This window comes from Kockiozyma suomiensis (genome assembly GCF_038497685.1).
Source record: "Kockiozyma suomiensis strain NRRL Y-17356 unplaced genomic scaffold V2V93scaffold_5, whole genome shotgun sequence".
Classification (NCBI taxonomy): domain Eukaryota; kingdom Fungi; phylum Ascomycota; class Lipomycetes; order Lipomycetales; family Lipomycetaceae; genus Kockiozyma; species Kockiozyma suomiensis.
Window position 1 is genome coordinate 492,521 of NW_027117668.1, and position 18,674 is coordinate 511,194.

At 43.8% G+C, this 18,674-nt stretch overlaps 9 protein-coding genes across 9 annotated transcripts; 4 read left to right on the forward strand and 5 right to left on the reverse strand.

Annotated features, from left to right (window-relative positions):
* Positions 1 to 110: 110 nt before the first annotated feature.
* Positions 111 to 999, reverse strand: V2V93DRAFT_195576 (Mss4-like protein). Its single transcript, XM_066906984.1, has 2 exons — positions 584 to 999; positions 111 to 522 (listed from the first exon to the last, which is right to left on the reverse strand). The coding sequence occupies exons 1-2, from the start codon at positions 662 to 664 to the stop codon at positions 127 to 129; spliced, it is 477 nt and encodes a 158-aa protein (XP_066766567.1). The 5' UTR covers positions 665 to 999; the 3' UTR covers positions 111 to 126.
* Positions 1,000 to 1,334: 335 nt separating this feature from the next.
* V2V93DRAFT_390798 (P-loop containing nucleoside triphosphate hydrolase protein) lies at positions 1,335 to 3,772 on the reverse strand (the record flags this gene model as incomplete). The annotated part of the gene is made up of 3 exons (XM_066912414.1): positions 1,335 to 3,238; positions 3,298 to 3,511; positions 3,569 to 3,772. The coding sequence occupies 3 exons, from the start codon at positions 3,770 to 3,772 to the stop codon at positions 1,335 to 1,337; spliced, it is 2,322 nt and encodes a 773-aa protein (XP_066766568.1).
* A 164-nt stretch (positions 3,773 to 3,936) lies between these two features.
* V2V93DRAFT_367693 (uncharacterized protein) lies at positions 3,937 to 7,224 on the forward strand. Its single transcript, XM_066909635.1, has 3 exons — positions 3,937 to 4,820; positions 4,874 to 5,803; positions 5,862 to 7,224. The coding sequence occupies exons 1-3, from the start codon at positions 4,129 to 4,131 to the stop codon at positions 7,114 to 7,116; spliced, it is 2,877 nt and encodes a 958-aa protein (XP_066766569.1). The 5' UTR covers positions 3,937 to 4,128; the 3' UTR covers positions 7,117 to 7,224.
* On the reverse strand, positions 6,894 to 7,751 carry V2V93DRAFT_367696 (uncharacterized protein). The gene is made up of 3 exons (XM_066909636.1): positions 7,674 to 7,751; positions 7,418 to 7,611; positions 6,894 to 7,366 (listed from the first exon to the last, which is right to left on the reverse strand). The coding sequence occupies exons 1-3, from the start codon at positions 7,680 to 7,682 to the stop codon at positions 7,297 to 7,299; spliced, it is 273 nt and encodes a 90-aa protein (XP_066766570.1). The 5' UTR covers positions 7,683 to 7,751; the 3' UTR covers positions 6,894 to 7,296.
* A 126-nt stretch (positions 7,752 to 7,877) lies between these two features.
* Positions 7,878 to 11,446, forward strand: V2V93DRAFT_367698 (uncharacterized protein). The gene is made up of 5 exons (XM_066909637.1): positions 7,878 to 8,032; positions 8,106 to 8,183; positions 8,241 to 8,423; positions 8,487 to 8,603; positions 8,661 to 11,446. Exons 1-5 carry the CDS (start codon positions 8,018 to 8,020, stop codon positions 11,301 to 11,303), a joined length of 3,036 nt encoding a protein of 1,011 aa, XP_066766571.1. The 5' UTR covers positions 7,878 to 8,017; the 3' UTR covers positions 11,304 to 11,446.
* Positions 11,334 to 12,257, reverse strand: V2V93DRAFT_367700 (uncharacterized protein). Its single transcript, XM_066909638.1, has one exon. It carries the CDS (start codon positions 12,189 to 12,191, stop codon positions 11,367 to 11,369), a length of 825 nt encoding a protein of 274 aa, XP_066766572.1. The 5' UTR covers positions 12,192 to 12,257; the 3' UTR covers positions 11,334 to 11,366.
* Positions 12,258 to 12,670: 413 nt separating this feature from the next.
* V2V93DRAFT_322774 (ras family-domain-containing protein) lies at positions 12,671 to 13,879 on the forward strand (the record flags this gene model as incomplete). Its single annotated transcript, XM_066907419.1, has 8 exons — positions 12,671 to 12,714; positions 12,953 to 12,978; positions 13,046 to 13,104; positions 13,162 to 13,191; positions 13,249 to 13,284; positions 13,342 to 13,435; positions 13,491 to 13,766; positions 13,818 to 13,879. The coding sequence occupies 8 exons, from the start codon at positions 12,671 to 12,673 to the stop codon at positions 13,877 to 13,879; spliced, it is 627 nt and encodes a 208-aa protein (XP_066766573.1).
* A 283-nt stretch (positions 13,880 to 14,162) lies between these two features.
* Positions 14,163 to 17,147, reverse strand: V2V93DRAFT_195566 (uncharacterized protein). The gene is made up of 2 exons (XM_066906983.1): positions 15,868 to 17,147; positions 14,163 to 15,809 (listed from the first exon to the last, which is right to left on the reverse strand). Exons 1-2 carry the CDS (start codon positions 16,774 to 16,776, stop codon positions 14,400 to 14,402), a joined length of 2,319 nt encoding a protein of 772 aa, XP_066766574.1. The 5' UTR covers positions 16,777 to 17,147; the 3' UTR covers positions 14,163 to 14,399.
* A 371-nt stretch (positions 17,148 to 17,518) lies between these two features.
* On the forward strand, positions 17,519 to 18,672 carry V2V93DRAFT_385611 (uncharacterized protein; the record flags this gene model as incomplete). The annotated part of the gene is made up of 2 exons (XM_066912243.1): positions 17,519 to 18,566; positions 18,629 to 18,672. The coding sequence occupies 2 exons, from the start codon at positions 17,519 to 17,521 to the stop codon at positions 18,670 to 18,672; spliced, it is 1,092 nt and encodes a 363-aa protein (XP_066766575.1).
* Between the last annotated feature and the right edge of the window lie 2 nt (positions 18,673 to 18,674).

Here is an 18,674-nt window from a genome sequence, read left to right on the forward strand (position 1 = left end):
AAAACAACCAATTCCGCATGCTGCCGAGAGTATAGCAAGACCCAATGTAAGAAATATGTACAAACGAACGAGGCAACCAAAAAAAGAACATTAAAGAAAATAGAAAGATGAGCGCTAAGCTTGAACCTAAGCCCGTGTCAGGAACTGTGTTCGTCGTCCATGCCTACCCCTGGTAACAGCTGGAATCCAGCTCTTGAAGCTCTTTGCGCCATCGACCTTCTTCTGCCAAGTGAACTTTTCGCCGACATTTATCTCTCTGTCAACAGCCATGATCGCGGCCTCTAGTAAAGGAAATGTGCGCACTTGTATCTCGTCGCCGCGGCTCTCGTCGCGGTGGTAGGCGTGGGTCGTGCACTTGCTGCAGAAGGTGCAATGGATTGTGTTGCCGTCTGCGTCAACGTAGGAATAAACCTGCGGAGTGCCGTGCTCGAAACGGACAGCAGATATCGAGGTTAGAAGAATTCCACAAAAGTCTCCGCCGCCAAGGAGCTTGCAGGAACGGCAGTGGCAGAGAGTGTGGCCCTAGACGAAAGGTGGTTAGTAGAGATAGACGGAGTACACGCGTTGGGAGAGGGGCGCATACGGGGAGAGCTCTGCCGTCAGCAGTGACTGTCCATTCGAGGTCGCCGCAGTGGCATCTGCCGTGCAAAGTAGCAGAAGACATGATGATGTGATCAGTAATGACAAGAGCAGTGAGGAAAAAACAGAGAAATGGAGTGAGGAAGAGAAGAGTTGGCGGAGGGCAGGTTTGAAGTGGCAGAGCCCAAAATGGCTGACTCGTCGAAAGCTAAAATCTTGTTAACGTATTTCTTTGATTTTTAACGTGGTTTAGAATAGTTTATCTGCCCATATTTGAATTGATTTCGTCTCTATAATACTTCTGAATCCCTTCATCAATCTCAATACAGACATCTGATATTCATACCCAATTCTCTGATATCATTCGTATTGTTCTTCCCTCCTCATCTAACTCATCCCTCCTCGCCTCCGGCTCTGCAACTTCTCGGCTAACTCGGGTCCTCTCGCCGTTTAGTAGCCGTTACTGAACCACATTTTTATGTAGTGGCAAACCAAGCATCACCTTGCAAATAAACTGTCTTTAAAACCTTCCTCCTGTCGCCTCTTCGTCTATCTGCAATTCTGGGTCTTCATACGATTGATAATAGAAGAGGCAAAATAAATTTATGGTAAACTTTAATATATACGCGCACGAGACCTATCCCAATCTTTAAGCGCTGCTCATTAATTTTCGGCCTCTATCGATTACGATAATCTACTATAGCTCCCTATCATACAGCACTGCCTCTTATCTCTTTCTCTCGTCTCTCTCATCTCTATGTGTATCGGCTCTTAGATTTGCCATCCTTCAACGCCCGTGCACGTTTCTCTGCCCGCTCCCGTGCGATCTGCATCTTCTGCAGCACCCGCTCAAGACTCATCCGCACATCGCCCTTTTTGAACGTCTGCACATCAAAATACGCTGGCGCAAGCTCAAACAGCCACTCCGGCTTGATCACGGTGACTGTCCGAATATAGTTCTTAGTAGTCAACACGAATTCGTTGTAAACCACCCACTCGCCCTCTTTCTCCAGCACCGTAGACGGATGCAACAAAACATCTTGCGCATCCTTAACAGTGACGTAGTGCTTTCCATTCGGGGCCTTCTTCGCTACTTGCATGAAGAACCCACTAGTCAGCGCTCTCCGGATGTTGGTGAAGTAATTAACGTCCTCGAACGGCGTGCTCACTAAATCCAGGTCGTTGCGCTCCATGATCCTCTTCAGCTGCATGCGCACGCTATCCGCGCTCTGCAGCGATCGTAGTGACAAGAAATGATCATAGCACCACTGCGACGGATTGTACTGAGCCTCGGGGCTTTTGAATGCGTGGTATACGTTAAGCAGTGTGAGATGGTCGCCTTCGATGTGCTTAAACGTATTCTTCATCTCATCAGCAGCCTTGCGCGCATTATTCGGCCGCACAAACACATTTGGTACCGAAAGTAATGCCGTCAACGATAAAATCTCGTTCGAGCAGTAAAACTCAGGTGAAGTGATCAACATCACTGCCAGCATCGGATCAAGCGGGAAGTCCGACGCAAGTCGGCCTAGAGCAGTCAAATTTCCATCGTCGTCTAAGCAGCCGAGGTAATTAAGTTCTTCGAGCGCGCGCATCATTGTCTCTGGCGCAGGCGGATCCATAAAATCAAAATGCACCAAATCGTCAATTCCAAGCTTCTTAAGTTCTAGCACAGTAGACGATAAGTTACTCCTTAAAATTTCCGGATAACTCTGTTCGTTCAGTTCCTTCTTGAAAGCATCCTCTGTGTATAGACGGAAACATTTACCAGGTCTCGTACGACCGGCACGACCAGCTCGCTGCTGCGCCGAGGCCTTTGAAATCGGTGCCACAAGCAACGATTCGACTCGGATTCGCGGATTATAAACTTTCTGCTTGGAAAATCCCGGGTCAATCACATATACGATTCCATCGATCGTAAGCGAAGTTTCAGCAATGTTGGTGGAAATGACAATCTTACGGCCAGGTGGGCCACCCTTGACTCGCGGTCCAGGAGCGGGGTCAAAAATTTTTTGCTGCTGATTAGGTGGCAGTGAACCGTAGAGAGGATATACAACAAGCTGACCACAGTCAGTCTCACGTAGCAGCTCGTCGGCTTCTAAAGAGATCTTCCGGCAGGCGTCTTCAATCTCTTCTTCACCCGTCAAAAACAGCAAGATATCGCCGGGTGCCTCGGTAGCATGAATCTGTAGCACTGTCTGAATGGCAGCCTCGAGATAGTCTCTCTGATACTCGGGTGTATAATAAATCTCGACAGGATGGGTCCTTCCTGGGACGGCGAGCAATGGCGCATCATGGAAGTACTTTTGAAATTTCTGAGCATCCAGCGTAGCAGACATGATAATGATTTTCAAGTCCGGTCTGCGCAATGCAATCTCCTTAAGAAGTCCCATTAAAATATCAGTGGCAAGTGTACGTTCGTGGGCCTCATCGAGCATGATGCAGCTATAACGATCAAGATTGGGATCATTCATAGCTTCCCTTAAAAGCATACCATCTGTCATGTACTTAAGAATGGTTTTGTTGGAGGTTTTATCTTCGAATCTGATACTATAACCGACCTCTTCTCCAAGACGAACATCTAGTTCGTCAGCGACACGCTTGGCAACAGACATCGCCGCCACTCGTCGCGGCTGCGTACAAGCTACCATCTTTCCTTCTACAGCACACCAGTAAGTCATGTGGCTCACTCTCAATACAAAACAAAAAATTGCATACCTTGCTGCGGCAGATCGTCGTATAAAACAAACTGCGGAATCTGCGTTGTTTTCCCTGAACCGGTCTCACCGACAAATACCATGATTTGAGTCTTGTGAAATGTTTCTAAAAACTCCGCACGTTGCAAGTGAACCGGTAATTCCCGTCTCTTTTCCAAAATTGTGAAATATTTTTCGGAGAATGACCGCTCTGTGAATGGATTTAATGGTCCATCCTATATGAATTAGTAGAAGCACGCCAAATACTTTCCAGGCTTTAAGAAAAAGCATACCTCAGCTCTTGAAGCCTGCTCCACCGTAGTCTTGTGGCGAGCAAACCCATCGAATAGTGAAGATCCTCCATTACTGGGATCAATTCGCCGCGATGGAGCCGACGAGGTATAGTCTGCGCTCTCGTCATCCATGTGAGCCAAGTACGGATTCGAGCCGTTCTTTTCCATAATTTTTACTCTTTTGTTAGCATGCTCTTCCGACATTTTTTTGGTAGTTTCTGCGGGTTTATGTCGTTGGTTGGCTGTCGTTCTATGTGAAAGAGAATGCGTACTAGTATGTAGCAGAAAGCAAGAATTTGAAAACAGATGGAAAAAAAAAACTTGGTCGGCGTCGTGCGGCTATTTAGTCAACTCCCAAAGAAAATCCACGTCAATTCACGAAATTATTGTCTACTCGGAGGATAGCCAAGCTAGAATTGACTCCAATTCTACAGATACGCGGCATTCCTGATTGTGTGTCAAAATACCGCCAATTTCAGTTGCAAAAACCTCAGGAGCCTTGCTCCTGCCTCCCAGAGGCACTCACAAAATAGCCTTACAAATACGGATTACAGAGTACTATGCCACCACTACTAGGAGCGCAGCTAATAGAAGCGTCAAAGGTCATATCGAAAGCTGCATGGATTCACTCAACCGAGTCTTCTGAAACTGCTCATGAGAGATTACTAAGATACATTCTGACGATAGGGGCAAATCAAGATGGTGACGAAGATATGGCAACTCCACCAGATCAGGAGAGCGACCAGGCAACACACGTCAGCGAGGCCAAAGAAATCAAAATCGAGAAATATTCCGAGCACAGCGATCCAGAGCTATATAATGCTAAATATCTGACAGATTTATTAAAGCGGATCGATGAAGCCTCTCGTGAAGATCAAAAGAAGAGCCCTGGCGTTTTTTCAATAGCTTTAGGAGATATGAAAACGGTCGGCGCACTACTAGACTTGATTGTGATTGAATGCATCTACCCAGCTTTGGCTCCAAAAGTTGGTATTCCCATCGAGAAGCGTCTTAAAGATGGAATATCTAGACGGGATCAAATAAGACATACTAGACGAATGGAGATTTTACAGATGGCTGTGGATCTACTCGTGGATATTGTTGCTAGCGAAGATGATCTGTCAGAGATTATAATGAGCGGTCAATATGCCACAGATATAATATGCGGACTCATCGAACTCGGATTCGACAGTGAATACGCTAGCGAACAGCAGGAACATTACAGACTTAAGCTTGATGACTTCTTCACAAGGCGTGTATCAATGCTCTTACTTCAAAGTCATGTTCACTAACTAACCAAAACAGACTCCAAACATATACACTATTAGTTTACATAACGACCTTATTGCAGCCAGAATGTCCTCCATGGTTCCTAGCAATCCTCACGCGAACTCTTGCCATGGTCCCAGTAACGCGCTCAGACGACGGAGTCAAAGCTCTTATCGAGATGATTGGGGGTTTACGAGATGACGAACAAATTTCCATCGAAAAACTCGATCGTGCTGCAAGGGTTTTATGCAGTATACCAAAAGGGATTGAGCCAAAAAGATACTTTTCTACAGTCTGCAACCAGCTTCTATCAATTTTAGATCTTAAAGAACAGAAACTTTTAGTGTCCTCAACAGTGCAAGTGATTTCTTCAATGAAGAAAAGCAGACCTAGAGTAGTCAATGATTTTATATACCGACCGATTATTTCTGAGATATCCCCATCTGATATAAAAAACAAAGACGATGTCTTGGTTAGCGATGGTGATCTTTCGACTGCGATTTCTCGACTATCATCATTAATTCGAACTTCTGATCCAGAGACGAGCGAGGAAATTCTATCTTCTTTGGTTTATAGTTTATGGGCCTTAGTTTGTTTTCAAAAGAGAACATCAAGATCGACAGACGTCACAAAAAGTTTGCTCTCGATTTACATCAAAATGGGAGATGCAGCAGGTATAATATCTGATTTAATAACTCATATGCACGATGATGGAACAGCTAGCTGGAAGTTCGGAGACGGAGATAATGGAGGTGTCGAGATTCGAAAACGTAAAAAGACATACACCGACGCTATGGAATCGGACCTGCAAGCAGGAATAGGAGAGATTGATGTCTTGGAAATGCGTGTGAATCTATTATTGGATCTTATAAACGAGATTGACAAGGCCTCGCTGCGAAAAGTTTTTTTGTCTACCGTCAGGAGATGGCTGGCGAGACGACGTGATGCTGGTTCGAATCCGTTCATGTACAGACCTTTTGGTGCTTATGGCTTTATACGTCTCACAGGCTGACTTGGTATTTAGCTTTTTCGTGGATTTGCGGATTCTGGAAGGACTACTCGATAAGCACAAATCAGATATCATTGAATCTCCTTCCGAAATTATAAGTCTAGTTTCTAGCATACTTGACGAGTTCGTTGAGTCATTAAATGAGAAACAAAAGGAGAAAACGAAGCCACTTTCTGAACAATTGGTCGACATCACAAGAAATTTAGATCATAATGATGAGGAAGCTGACTCTGATGACGAAGACGAGGAAAAAGAGGAAGAGCAGACAAATACAGAGACAGTTCAAGTTGCTCTTTCGCTATTGACTGCTATAGTTTCAGAATCACTTATAGGCTCTTCAACGTTGGCTGATGATGATCGAAGAGTGTTGAAGTCCTTTGGCCATTCGCTCAAACTTATCGCTGAGCATGGCCATCCAAGTGTTTCAACATCTGCAGAAACTTTAGCTATTTTGCTTGATGAGACTAATATACCCACTGCGCGCTCAAAAAGCAACATGACGGAATCTCAACAAAACTATCAAACTGCTCTCACCAATCTACAGGATCCATTAGTGCCAGTGCGCGCTCATGGTTTGCACGTTCTTCGAAACCTGATTATTGCCCGCGATCCGGTTATTAATGTTAATTCTGTCCTTAATGTATTCATGTCTACCCTAAATGACGACGATTCGTTCATCTACCTGAATAGCATAAAGGGCCTGCAAGCTTTGACAGATATCCATGGCACGGAAGTCATTCAACCATTGATCATCAGGTACACATCCGTCGGAAAGTCTCCTACGCTTGACGAGCGGCTAAGGATTGGAGAAGCTATCCTACGAACTGTTCAGCGCTTGGGATCTGCGCTAACGGGTAAAAGTGCCGATATAATCATGTACGCAATGATATCTACAGTTGCCAATCGCAAACTTGATACACGATTACGATCTTCAGCTCTGAGTATTATGGGAATGGCATGTGAAGAGAATCCTAATGGGATCAGTAGATGGGTAAACGACGGCATTGAATGCTCACTTGGTGTGTTGACGTTTGAAAAGACGGGTGAAGAAAAGGCTCCATTACGTCGGGCTGCTGTCGTTCTCATCGGATCTTTACTCAAAGGAGTTGTAGGTCTGATAGACTTTCCAAAGGAGTTTGCAAAGGAAGTTCTTCGAACAATGAGGTATATTCAAACTACTGACGAGGACGCGTTGGTGCGTGTGCAGAGCGGAAATGTACTAGAAATTTTGGGTGGCATGATTGCTGATGAGCTTTCACCTTCAAACTAAAACCCGTCAAAGATATGTAAGATAACACGCTATGTGAATGCTGCGAATCGAAGCTTCCTGTATCAATTATAAAAGAAAACCAACTAACTGAGACTTAATATTGTACAATTTTTAGAACATCGCGCTTCTTTTGTAAGCAAAACCCCTATTTTAACCGAACCCAACTGTCACACCCATCATTTATTCGTCTTTCATCGATTCGTCTCCTTCGAAAGTCGAGGCATCGTTCACCCAGAGAACATTATTACACCTGCTCATCGTCGTTAGATTATTAACTAAACATAAAGAAGATTCCACCAACCTGATCATGATTTCTCCTAAACTCCCCTTGCTTTCGCCATCAACAAATTCCACTGTGTTGTCTAGTTGTAAATTCATGTATGAATCCACTGAAATCAGGATTCCCTTATATTCTGTCTTGCCCCATTTAAGACGCACAATTACTTCTTTGCCTGTTAAATCTTGTAGAAAAGGTTTGGGATTGATCGGGAGAAGCTGATTTAGATATTAGTTCTGATGTAACGCATGAAATCACAAGTGATATGAGATCTACTTACACCTGACATCTTATCTATAAGAAAATTGGTGTCGGTTGAGAGTTACGAGTCGCAGACAGAGTAAACAATCAATTCTTTGCGATGCCTCGAGCGAGGAGGTTTTCTAATACGTGATCATAATCACATATTAAACGTGATCCGATCACATGCATCACGAACTTATCTACTCTTCTCTATCCGGCACTCTCTGACTCAAGTGAGTTATTGTCAATTGCTTGTCCGCGATTCAAGCATTAGCTGATCCAACGTTGATATTGACCATTGGCAACAATCTGTTATTCGGTATTAGTGAAAGGAGATAGATTTATTGAGGGACAGTAACTTCTTGATTATTTCTTCTCTCAATGGCTCTTGCTGCCGTAAGTTCTTAGTGAAGTCTACTTTTAACGATACTATTTATTGCAATTACTTACTGGGATTATCGCTTTGCAGTGGCGTCAGTTCACATTTTTTGATGTGCTTCCAATTAGGGATCCGGCAGTCACAGACGAAGATGGACCTTTATACTCGGTAAATAGCTTTATATGACTGGATATACTCGGAGACGATCGCTAACGCGCAAGATAGGATCCTAATGTGTCGGCTGTATGCTCCGGTACCGGTTCCCTATATCTAGGTACTACCAGTGGCACAGTAAAGATTGTATCTAGGTCATTGAAGCTACAAGTTTCGTTTGCAGCTCATGATAGTACATATGCGATTACATATATGAAGCAAGTTGAAGGGACTCCCAACCTTTTGACTGTTGCTGTATGTATCTGATTATATTCAACTAATGCGAACGCAAAAAAATTAATGGACTGGTAAATATAGGAATCAGAGAACACCGAACCGCAAATTCGATTATGGTCACTCGATACACCTGACAAAAAGACGCAAGGTCCAAAATGTAACTTCTCAATCAATATACACATGAAGAAGATTACAGAGGTGATTACTATTCAAGATTTGTAGAGCGAAGTATAGACTGCTAACTTTCTGTTACAGATTTCAGCAGTTGCCTTAGCTGACGATTTTTCGATCATTGCCGTTGGTTTAGTGAATGGCCATGTAATTCACATTCGAGGCGACTTGCTTCACGATAAGGGTCTCAAGCAGAAAGTTGTTTACGAAAGTTCCGCCCCAGTGACAGGTCTTGCATTTTATGAGGCTAGTAAGACTTCACTCTTATATATTTCCACGACTGAACGCATTATAACTGTGTGGACCACCGGAAAAAATCAGGGCAGCCTGGCTCGTGTACTTGAAGAAAAGGGATGTCCAGTGGGCTGCATGGGCATCAAGAAGACTACGGGTGAGATTCTGGTTGCTCGGGAGGATGCTATATATTTTTACACACCGTATGGGAGGGGTCCACTATATGTATACGAAGGCCCCAAATCGCAGCTATTTGTCTACAAATCCTACATTGGTATAGTTTCACCAACTGGTGCAGCAGCTGATTCAAATGTGCAGTCTACAGTGCGTAAGTATATAGGCCAAGTTTCCAGCTCTAATCCATTTGAGACAACTCAATTTACACTATTGGATACTGAGAATAAGTTTATCGCATACACCGGTCAATTTGTCGGAGGCGTCAAGTCTATCTTTACCGAATGGGATGATTTATACGTTCTTGGAGGTGACGGCCAACTATACAGGCATCAAGAGCGTGACCTGCAGTCAAAACTAGAGATTTTATATCAGCGCCATCTCTATGATCTTGCCCTGACACTATCGGTGAATGCCGGCGCAGACGAGAAGCGCATTATGGGCATATACAAGAAATACGGAGATCATTTATATGATAAAGGAGAGTATGATGAGGCGATGGTACAATATATCCGAGCAATCGATGGAGGGGAAGTTAGTCAGGTTATTCGCCGGTATCTAGATTCTCAGCGAATCTATAATTTGACTTCTTACCTGGAAGAGCTTCATAATAAGGGAATTGCCACAGCCGATCATACCACTTTACTTTTAAACTGCTATGCGAAACTTAAAGATACAGAGAAGCTCGAGACGTTCATAAAATCTGAGGGGGCGAATCTGAAGTTTGATCTAGATACAGCAATTCAAATGTGTCGACAGGGTGGGTACTTTCAGCAAGCGGCTTATTTAGCTGAGAAACATGGTCAGAACGATCTTGTGATTGATATTACTATGCAGGATTTAAGCGACTACAAATCGGGCTTAAGATTTTTACAGAGCCTTCCACCTGAAGATATGTACCATAATCTGACACGATACGGCCGTATTCTCCTCCACCATATTCCTCGAGAAACCACCACTCTATTTATCGATTACTTTACAGGTAGCTACGTTCCTCGAAAGATACCAAATGTTGCAGAGCTTGATGCTGCTTCAGCAGAGCAGGCGCGCACTATGTCACCGCCTTCTGCGTTACCAAATTACATGAATATACTTCCTTACATGTCTGGTAGTCGACCTGCTTCCGTAATGTCTGGTCAAACAGGGGATGCTGTGACTATAATGAGTGCAATAACGAATAACGTGGGTAAACTATCTACAGCCGTGGGAGGGGCTATTGGCGGTGGGGGTGCATCTGCAGCTAATGTGTCAGTGACGTTAGAGTCTAACGCCTTTGTTCCGAACGGAAAGGTAGAAGAATACAAAGCACCAAAGCCTAGAACGGTTTTTGCGACGTTTGTTGATCAACCGGACGAGTTTATCATATTTTTGGAGGCCTGCATTGAGCATCAGCGAGCGGTCGGTGGTTCTCAAAGTGATGAAGTTGATATGTACACCACCCTTTTTGAAATGTACCTGCAAAAAGCGGAAGCCAGTCCATCTGAGGAAGAGAAGGACCGATGGGAAGGTAAGAGTAAAGAGCTGCTTACTGGGCTCCAAGCTCCTATTGATCCGTCAAATGTTTTGTTACTCTCTCACTTGTACTCCTACCGTGAAGGTAAGATCCTGGTGCGCGAGAGAGAAAGTTTGCATATTGATATATTCCGATCATATGTCTCGGTCAACGACACATTATCTGCTATTCAGACCCTTCACAAGTATGGCGATATCGAACCGGAGCTGTATCCCCTCGCGCTATCATATTTCACGTCATCGCCGGAAGTCATGGCTGTTGCATCGGATGAATTGAGCCATGTGCTCAAGAAGATTGAACAGGAAGGACTGATGGCGCCGTTACAGGTTATCCAGGCTTTGAGTGTAAATGCTGTGGCCACAGTTGGCGTTGTCAAAGGCTATCTTTCCGAAATCATTGAGCGTGAGAAGAAGGAAATAGATACAAACCGCAAGCTCACTGAATCGTACAGAATGGAGACTCGAGCTAAGCTAGAAGAGATTCGCGAGCTCGAAACGGAACCTCGTGTGTTTCAATCTACTCGGTGCGCAAGCTGTGGTGCTGCCTTGGATCTGCCGACGGTGCATTTTATGTGCAGACACTCTTACCATCGCCGATGCCTCAACGAAGTCAACGAGGACACAGAGTGCCCTCAATGCGCTCCTAATAATGCAACTATCAGAGCTATACGCAGAGCCCAGGACGATATGGCGGATAGGCATGATTTATTCAACATTGCTTTGGAGGAAAGTGATGACAAATTTAAGGTTATCAGCGATTTTTTCGGGAGAGGTGTAATGCAGCAAGTAGAGTATTTGGTTGAGTGAACAAGTTCAGGACTTCGGGTTAGCGATTGAGTTGAATAGTATGCATGATTTTATTTTTTTTAATTACATTTCCTTTTTTGTTTTCCGAGTTAGCGCAGCGGTAGAATCATGAGTCTGCATTTTGTCCTGCACCTCGTTCCCGTTATCAAAGCAAGTGGGTTGATCCTGCTCGCTTTGAGCATTTTGATTACCTAAAGGCTCATCCCTTTTTGACCTAGACTCTATTTCGCCTTCTGTAGTACTTGGCGGATTATCTCTTTCGATAGGAGCCTCTTCCGGAGGACCATCGTCATCGTCCTCATCCTCGTCATCACTGTCGTCATCGCTATTGCTGTCGTCATCGCTGCTCACCTCACTACCACCACTTTCTGAGACGCTAGAGCTTGACGAATCTTCTGACTCGTTTTCGGGAACTGTAGCCTTAGACATACGAGTACTTCCACGACTCGATCTTCCGCCTCGCCCGCGACCACGTCCACGCCCTCTAACGCGATTTGATCCTTTGCGTAATATTTCTTGAGCGATATTTCTGTGTACACCAACTCTCCGTTCTACAAGACTGAGAAAATTGTAGTCACGATCGCCAAGTCTTTGTCGCTTTGCTATTTCCTCGTCAGCAGCTGTTTGATGACTTGGACATTCTTTAACTTCATTCTCGTCCTTGGTTAGATCTGTATATCCGCGACCCCCCATAAGCTCTACCCGAGGTATATATCTCAGCACAGCATCTCTGATATCTTTCATCCCAGTACACGAGGCACGTTGCTTATGCACGTTGAAGCACTCCACGCTACAGTAGCGAGCAAGACACTTGGGACATTTGTAAGGAGGAGAAGCTTTGAAGCAGGATACGCATGATACCTGTAGTGGAGGAGCAGACAGATCCATATATATGCTATATTCGAGATTTTTCAAATGCGTCTCGCATCTGGTGAGGATCAAACTAATGCTAAGTAACCTTCTGGCTTTTTGGCAGAAACTAAATCCTTCGTTTTTATAGAACAAGTCGGGTTAGGTACTTACAGTACAAACCCCGAGGACCGACACGAAGCTCGCGTCCGGACGCCACCGGTTGTCAGCGTAGCTTTGTGGCTAAGCACGACGGAGACAGGACTTGGCCTGGTCGAGCGAGACTTTCCCAAGTGGATCCGTAACTTACCGCTATTTATCATTATCTACAACTAACGATAGCCACCTAATAGCTATCAGCTCGTTGCTTGGTTATTGAATTTTCTCTATTTTCAGAATTTCTGAGACTTGATCCATTTGACGTCGGCTGCCATTGCACCGCGAACGGCATACACTCAGCTTCAGCCAAGAATCGACTCTAAACTGATCAGCTACAGACTACGCGTCCATAAACCAACATGGCGAATACTCAGGCATTTTCAAATCCTATGAAGAAGTACAAGTACGTCGTTCTTACTGTTTTGCATGACTAGTCTCCATTAATTTCTTTTATGTTACGTGTGATTGTTGCAAGCTGGAATGGGATTACTGCGCCTCTGTTCTCAATGGGTGTTGTTATTCATGAAGCTTTGTAACTGGCAGCTACTTCTGGCTATATTTTTTTAGTCCAATGCTCTCTTCGAACATTCAATTTTTTTATGGAGCGGTTGCTATAAACTCTCACTGACCTGTTTATCTAGACTGGTCTTCTTGGGCGAACAAAGTGGTATGGATATTTTGATTATATCTGAGTCTTGTGACGGTTGATATTTATGCTGATATATAAAATATAGTCGGAAAGACATCATTAATAACGCGGTTTATGTACGACTCGTTTGACTCTCAATATGCGGTACGCACAAACTGTGGTTTTAGTCTACATGGTCTTAGCTAACTGCCATATCTTCAGGCGACTATCGGTATCGACTTTCTGTCAAAGGTAAAGCCGGTTACAGATTTCAGGCACAGAATTACTTGAATATACTAATTTTACTAGACCATGTACCTAGAAGACCGTACCGTCAGATTACAAGTAAGTACAGCTTTATCAAGCTGAACAATAGTGACAGCGAGATTAACATGGAATTAGCTATGGGATACAGCTGGTCAAGAGCGCTTTCGGAGTCTAATTCCTTCATATATTCGGGACTCTACTGTCGCTGTAGTAGTATACGACGTCACCAGTATGTTTCTCCTAACCGATGGTTTACGACTCTGTTTTGTGCTAATTAATCATAGACCGTAATTCTTTTATCAACACATCGAAATGGATAGACGATGTCCGAGCTGAGCGAGGAAACGATGTCATTATTGTTTTAGTTGGAAACAAAACTGATTTGAACGACAAGCGTCAAGTTACTAGTGAAGACGGTGAGAAGAAAGCAAAGGAGGTCAAGGTCATGTTTATTGAGACAAGTGCAAAGGCAGGGCATAACGTCAAGACTCTGTTCAGAAGAATCGCTCAAGCACTTCCCGGAATGGAGAATTCCATGGAGGATGCGAATCAGGCTCAGAGTAAGTGATGTAATGAGTACAAAAGTTGAACGATGCTAATTTTAATTATAGTGATTGACGTGAATATCGATGCCAGCCAAAAGAACGCAAACGAGGCTGCTTGTAACTGTTGAAAAAAAGGGATAATATAGATGAAGATTGATTTTTGAGTTTTGTGCATTGGCTGAGCGAAACAGTGTCCAGTAAGTTTATCAAGAGATATTACAGTTTCTATTCGTGAGTCCGTTCAGATTGAAGATGTAGTTTACTTCTTTCCGGAGACCTTTTTCTTTTGTCGGAGTTTGAAAATCTATTTTGATTTTGATGTTTATTGTGTGCAGATTGTTGTGTTTTTCATTCTGTAACTGTATTCTTATTACATGTATTTAGTATTCTTGATAGTTTAGCCGTTTTCTTCTTTTCTTTATTTTGTCGTTTCCTCTAGGTTTCTGTATCTCTTGCCTATCTTTTCATGGAGAGCATTTTTCTTTTGTCTATTGTTGCAATTGCTTTTATTTTAGTGTGCATCAGTTCAATAAGATGAGTTTTTCAATATTCATTGCAATGTGTGTATTCTTGATTGGCAATAGTTAGATATTTAAGGAAGAAATAGTACTAAATATTGAGCTACACCAAACAAAATGCTATGCATAGCTACCTCTTATCAAGGCCCTTCTCATCAGCATAGAAGATTTCGTCTTCTGACGCTGAGCTTGAACTATCAGCGCCCACGCTTCTCCGTCTGAATGTTGGACCAGGTTGTTCTAGATTTGGTCCGGCATTTGTAGCTGAACGTGGGCCGACGCATTCGTTAATATTAACCGGACGAGGCCGGACCATCAAATGCTGAAAATTTGTCGCATCAAGTGTAATATTTGGATTTGTCAGTAACAGATCGCGCTGCCTCTCCTGAGCTATTCGCATTTTACGTTGCTTGTATTCTTGATATTTCACCGACGCAACACAACCAATGCCAATGAGCACAATGATTACCCATACCGCAAATAATGCACCTGCGAAATAAAACTCAAGATTGATGCCGGACCGATAAGCTGACTCGGCGCGCTGCAAAGCCGCTAAAACTGTGCTGCTTGTATCGTTCATCAGATCTGAGATGGCAGCATCAGTAACATCTGTGGAATTTGAAGAGTTTGAAGAATTATTGGAATCAATGGATAATAAAGAATCAGTTATTAAAGTCTCATTCACGCGCGGGAGAGTTATATGAGCGTTATCGTGTGCCCATGTCAATCCCGACTGGACTCCTTTGATCTTGAGCAACAAAAGACAGTTTAAGACGTCTACAATCGGATCGTATAATGGGGTATCTCCAAATACGTCATTCAGAGTAGACATCATCTCGTCGACAAAAGTATTGAGAGTATTGTTGACGCTGCTAGTGGCGTCCAGGACCCACTCGAATAGATTGTCATTAATATCAGTCTCTGTGAGTGCCAACGCGTCGTTTGTGCCATTTGCCCACTCGTCACCTTTATCTTGCACGGTAGACACGACCGTATTTACCAGATTACCAACCGATAACGCCAAAGCTGGAGATTGAGCTTCAAGCTTAGAAAGGATGCTGGACTGAATAATGGCGCTGGCAACACTTGCGACTGCCAGGCTCAAAACAACTAGAGAAGAAGGGTACGTGATGTAAGCGATAAGCCATCGGATGATAGATTGATTTCGCACTGACCGAATGGGCCGAGTTATGAAAATACCAAAATAATGTACCCATGGACTAGTTGCAGTCTGGAAACTATCGATTGGATCCAGGTTCTTATCTGTGCGTTGCAAAGCTCGAGTCAGAGTGAATACGCGTTTCCGCAATGATCTCCACCCAATTAAGTCCATGTATCCCATTGGTATCATAGACAAAAGAGCGAGAATAATAAGCACAACTGCAGCGGTTTTTGTTGTCGCTTTCACCAATGAGTTCAAGCTATCAAACACACTATTGATAGAATCATCGTCTTGGCAAAAACTCATCTTGTCTTTACCAGGTACCGGAAGCACAGACCTGTCGAAAGAGTAATTTGAATATGAAGAATTTATCATAGACTAAACTGGTCATTAGCTGATAGAGCTACAGTAGGGAGTGGCAAAGAGCAAAACTTACTCTGATTTTATTAAATGGGTATCTAATCGCGTTATCCGTCACATTTTGTACTTCAGTGAATGTAGGCAAGTCTGATCTCAGCTCAGCCAGCTTGGAGTTGATTGAAGTGGAGATTGAGATTTCGAAAGTTGGAATCGATAGTGATGGAATGTCCGTAGAATTATCACCAGTGAAAAAGTCAGACACGGACTTGATAGTATCTTCCAAACTAGAGAGAGCACTATTAAATGTATCAACAACATTTTCGACGTCAGAGTTGAAGGAAATTGCAGTATTGTTAACAAATGACACTATGGAAGAGGTTGCATTCAAAACATTTTCAGCTGCTCCCGTAATAGCCATTGTTAATAGACAAGTATACGTTGATGTCGCTACGTCAATAGCAAAAACAACAATTTCTTCGACAGCATAAATCATCAAATCAAGGGCATCAACTAGAGCAGCAACCGCCAACTCCACTCCGGAACCAACGAGCTCATTCGCTCCTGTTGATATGTAATAAGGCATTGAGATAAGATCGCTACCTGAAACTTCAGCTTTGCCGCAAGCAGTCATTGTTTCACTTCTAGCTGAATCTAAAGAATTTTTGAGAGAATCTGATGAAAGAACCAATTTTGCTAAAACCAGTATACAAATGATTGTCCATCTATTAACCCACACAAGAGACAGGCGATCTCTCGGCCCTAAATAAGGAGGCAGACCTGACCCATCAGGAAAATTTGGCGGAGGAACACGAGCATCTCCACGCGGATGTAAGTCAGACCAGCGAACTGGATGATAGGTAGGAAGGACCACGCTGAGCCTAGGACGATTCTGCGATTCAGCAAAAGTTGGCGGTGGAGACGAGTAGTCTGCATCGGGGGTGGGATAGACCCAATTATTCCAATATCTTCTGGCAGAAAACATCATTACCGCTGTAATTTAAACGAGTTACAGCGCGAAGGGCTCATCGTTCGGTAGGTATTATATGAACAAACCCAGGGTAGACCAAACGCAAACCGATGAGCGACAGATTTAGAAGTGAAACAACAGACTTCAGCCACCACAGTACAGTATATGCGTCAAAAAGAGCCAGAGAATTGCAGAGTTTCTAGATTTGAGGTATCTAATTAGTGGCGGAACAGAACTTCTGACATCAGAAACAAGATGTTGCACTGTGGTATATGGAAGGTCAACAAATCTTGAGCCCTGAAGTGTGGCACGGAGAGTTCCGCTGAAATTGCATCGCCTAGCAACAGCCTCATATTCACCACGCGTTTCACGAATTGATCCCGCTACAGGTTCTCTTCTGAGAATACATTGCACCCATTATAATTCGTAGAAGCTGTTGGTAAAACTAAGCTTGTTTTGCGCTGCTTCGCGACTGATCCCGGGCCATGGGTAGATGGAGGCGATTCTAACACCAGGGTTCTCCAAGTACACCTGCAATCATCAGTCCTTTATACTAGCTAGTTTGCATATTTCAACGTTAATGCCACAAATTGTTATAATAAACTATTGGTTGTCATGGTAAATTTGCCGTCGTAGCTTGAATGTCAACATAATGCCAGTTTAGGAAATCACAACAATCTGCATTCGCTTACACCTAAAGGTTCATCTTCATCATAGCTTATTCGCCAAATCATCCATACTAGCATGCCGACTTGTTTAAATGAACATTGAAAAAGCCTATCATATTCGGGTCAGTCGAGCTATTGCTGACGATGCGAACGAAGCGACTGACACTCCAACTGCCACATTCACACCTACAATTGTCCAATCTACATCATACGTGGTGCCACATATTTCAGGAGCCAAGGGATTTCCCAAGGGAGCAATTGTTGTGTTTGCGCTCTTAGCAACTGCATTCACAGTGTTTGGATATATTCTAATCCGAAGCGGAGCTCGTCGCAAGGGCGATAAGACGTGGGTAGAGCAGAACGAGGATGCAAAAAGACAACTTGGCTTCATGGCCCAAAAATTGGGTGCATGTTTTAGAGGGCAGAAAAATTCAATTGACATAGATGATACGGTTTCGCAAATCGAGGCTCGTGAGAGATTGTACGGAAACATATATCGGCCCACGTCGCCATCAGAATTCATCACCAGCAGCAAGATGTCTTTTGAAGATGACTTGGACGATAAGAGTGTGCAGATTTGGACATCGGACAGTGATCCTTTTTCATATTCTCCGGATGCATTTCAAGAACTTGAGGATGCTCGCTTAGAACTTGAGAAATTACGTTTGAGAAATTCGATTATAGACGACAACTTTGGGGATGATCTGCCTGGTATCAGAGGAGCAGATCAGCTGCCTCTTATAGTAAGCAGGAAACCAACGCCGTCACGGCCGTACCCAGATGCGCAATCGATATATAAGGTAGCCCGAGAAGTGCCCGAACCTGTATCTATATTGGAATTGGAGCACAGGAGTCACAGAACTCCTGAAAAAGGTGGTTGGCATTCCAGTGATGCTCTTCCCACCCCGACGCCACCGCTACACGTATATCACCGGGATAAATCTAAGAGTCCAGAAAAAGATTATCCCCGTAGGGCTCATCCAGCCGGTCCGCGATCTGAGTATACTATTCACTATGATCACTCTTCGGCTCGACGCCTATACAGCTCCATTGATTCATTACGTTCGCTGTCTTCTCGCAGCAATAGCTCCCTATCATCAGATTATATGACCCCTTCGTATCAGTCTTATCCAAGAGCTAGTGTGCGGCATGAAAGGTACCCACCGATCTTTGCACATCCCGACGCAACGCGATATCAGCAGATGATGTTCATGGAAAAGCCACCTCGTCTGCCTTCCAGCTATAGAA

Excerpts from the sequence above, each read along its gene's own strand:
- V2V93DRAFT_195576 (XM_066906984.1), bottom strand. The coding sequence starts at position 664 with ATGTCTTCTGCTACTTTGCACGGCAGATGCCACTGCGGCGACCTCGAA. Across the intron at positions 523-583 it reads CTGACGGCAGAGCTCTCCCC|GGCCACACTCTCTGCCACTG; the intron begins GTATGCGCCCCT and ends CCTTTCGTCTAG.
- V2V93DRAFT_367698 (XM_066909637.1), top strand. Across the intron at positions 8,184-8,240 it reads AAGATGGACCTTTATACTCG|GATCCTAATGTGTCGGCTGT; the intron begins GTAAATAGCTTT and ends CGCGCAAGATAG. Across the intron at positions 8,604-8,660 it reads ACATGAAGAAGATTACAGAG|ATTTCAGCAGTTGCCTTAGC; the intron begins GTGATTACTATT and ends TTTCTGTTACAG.
- V2V93DRAFT_367693 (XM_066909635.1), top strand. The coding sequence starts at position 4,129 with ATGCCACCACTACTAGGAGCGCAGCTAATAGAAGCGTCAAAGGTCATA. Across the intron at positions 4,821-4,873 it reads CTTGATGACTTCTTCACAAG|ACTCCAAACATATACACTAT; the intron begins GCGTGTATCAAT and ends TAACCAAAACAG. Across the intron at positions 5,804-5,861 it reads GCTGGTTCGAATCCGTTCAT|CTTTTTCGTGGATTTGCGGA; the intron begins GTACAGACCTTT and ends CTTGGTATTTAG.
- V2V93DRAFT_367696 (XM_066909636.1), bottom strand. Across the intron at positions 7,367-7,417 it reads TTAGGAGAAATCATGATCAG|GTGTAATAATGTTCTCTGGG; the intron begins GTTGGTGGAATC and ends GACGATGAGCAG.
- V2V93DRAFT_367700 (XM_066909638.1), bottom strand. The coding sequence starts at position 12,191 with ATGGATCTGTCTGCTCCTCCACTACAGGTATCATGCGTATCCTGCTTC.
- V2V93DRAFT_195566 (XM_066906983.1), bottom strand. The coding sequence starts at position 16,776 with ATGATGTTTTCTGCCAGAAGATATTGGAATAATTGGGTCTATCCCACC. Across the intron at positions 15,810-15,867 it reads ACCCATTTAATAAAATCAGA|TCTATGATAAATTCTTCATA; the intron begins GTAAGTTTTGCT and ends TGACCAGTTTAG.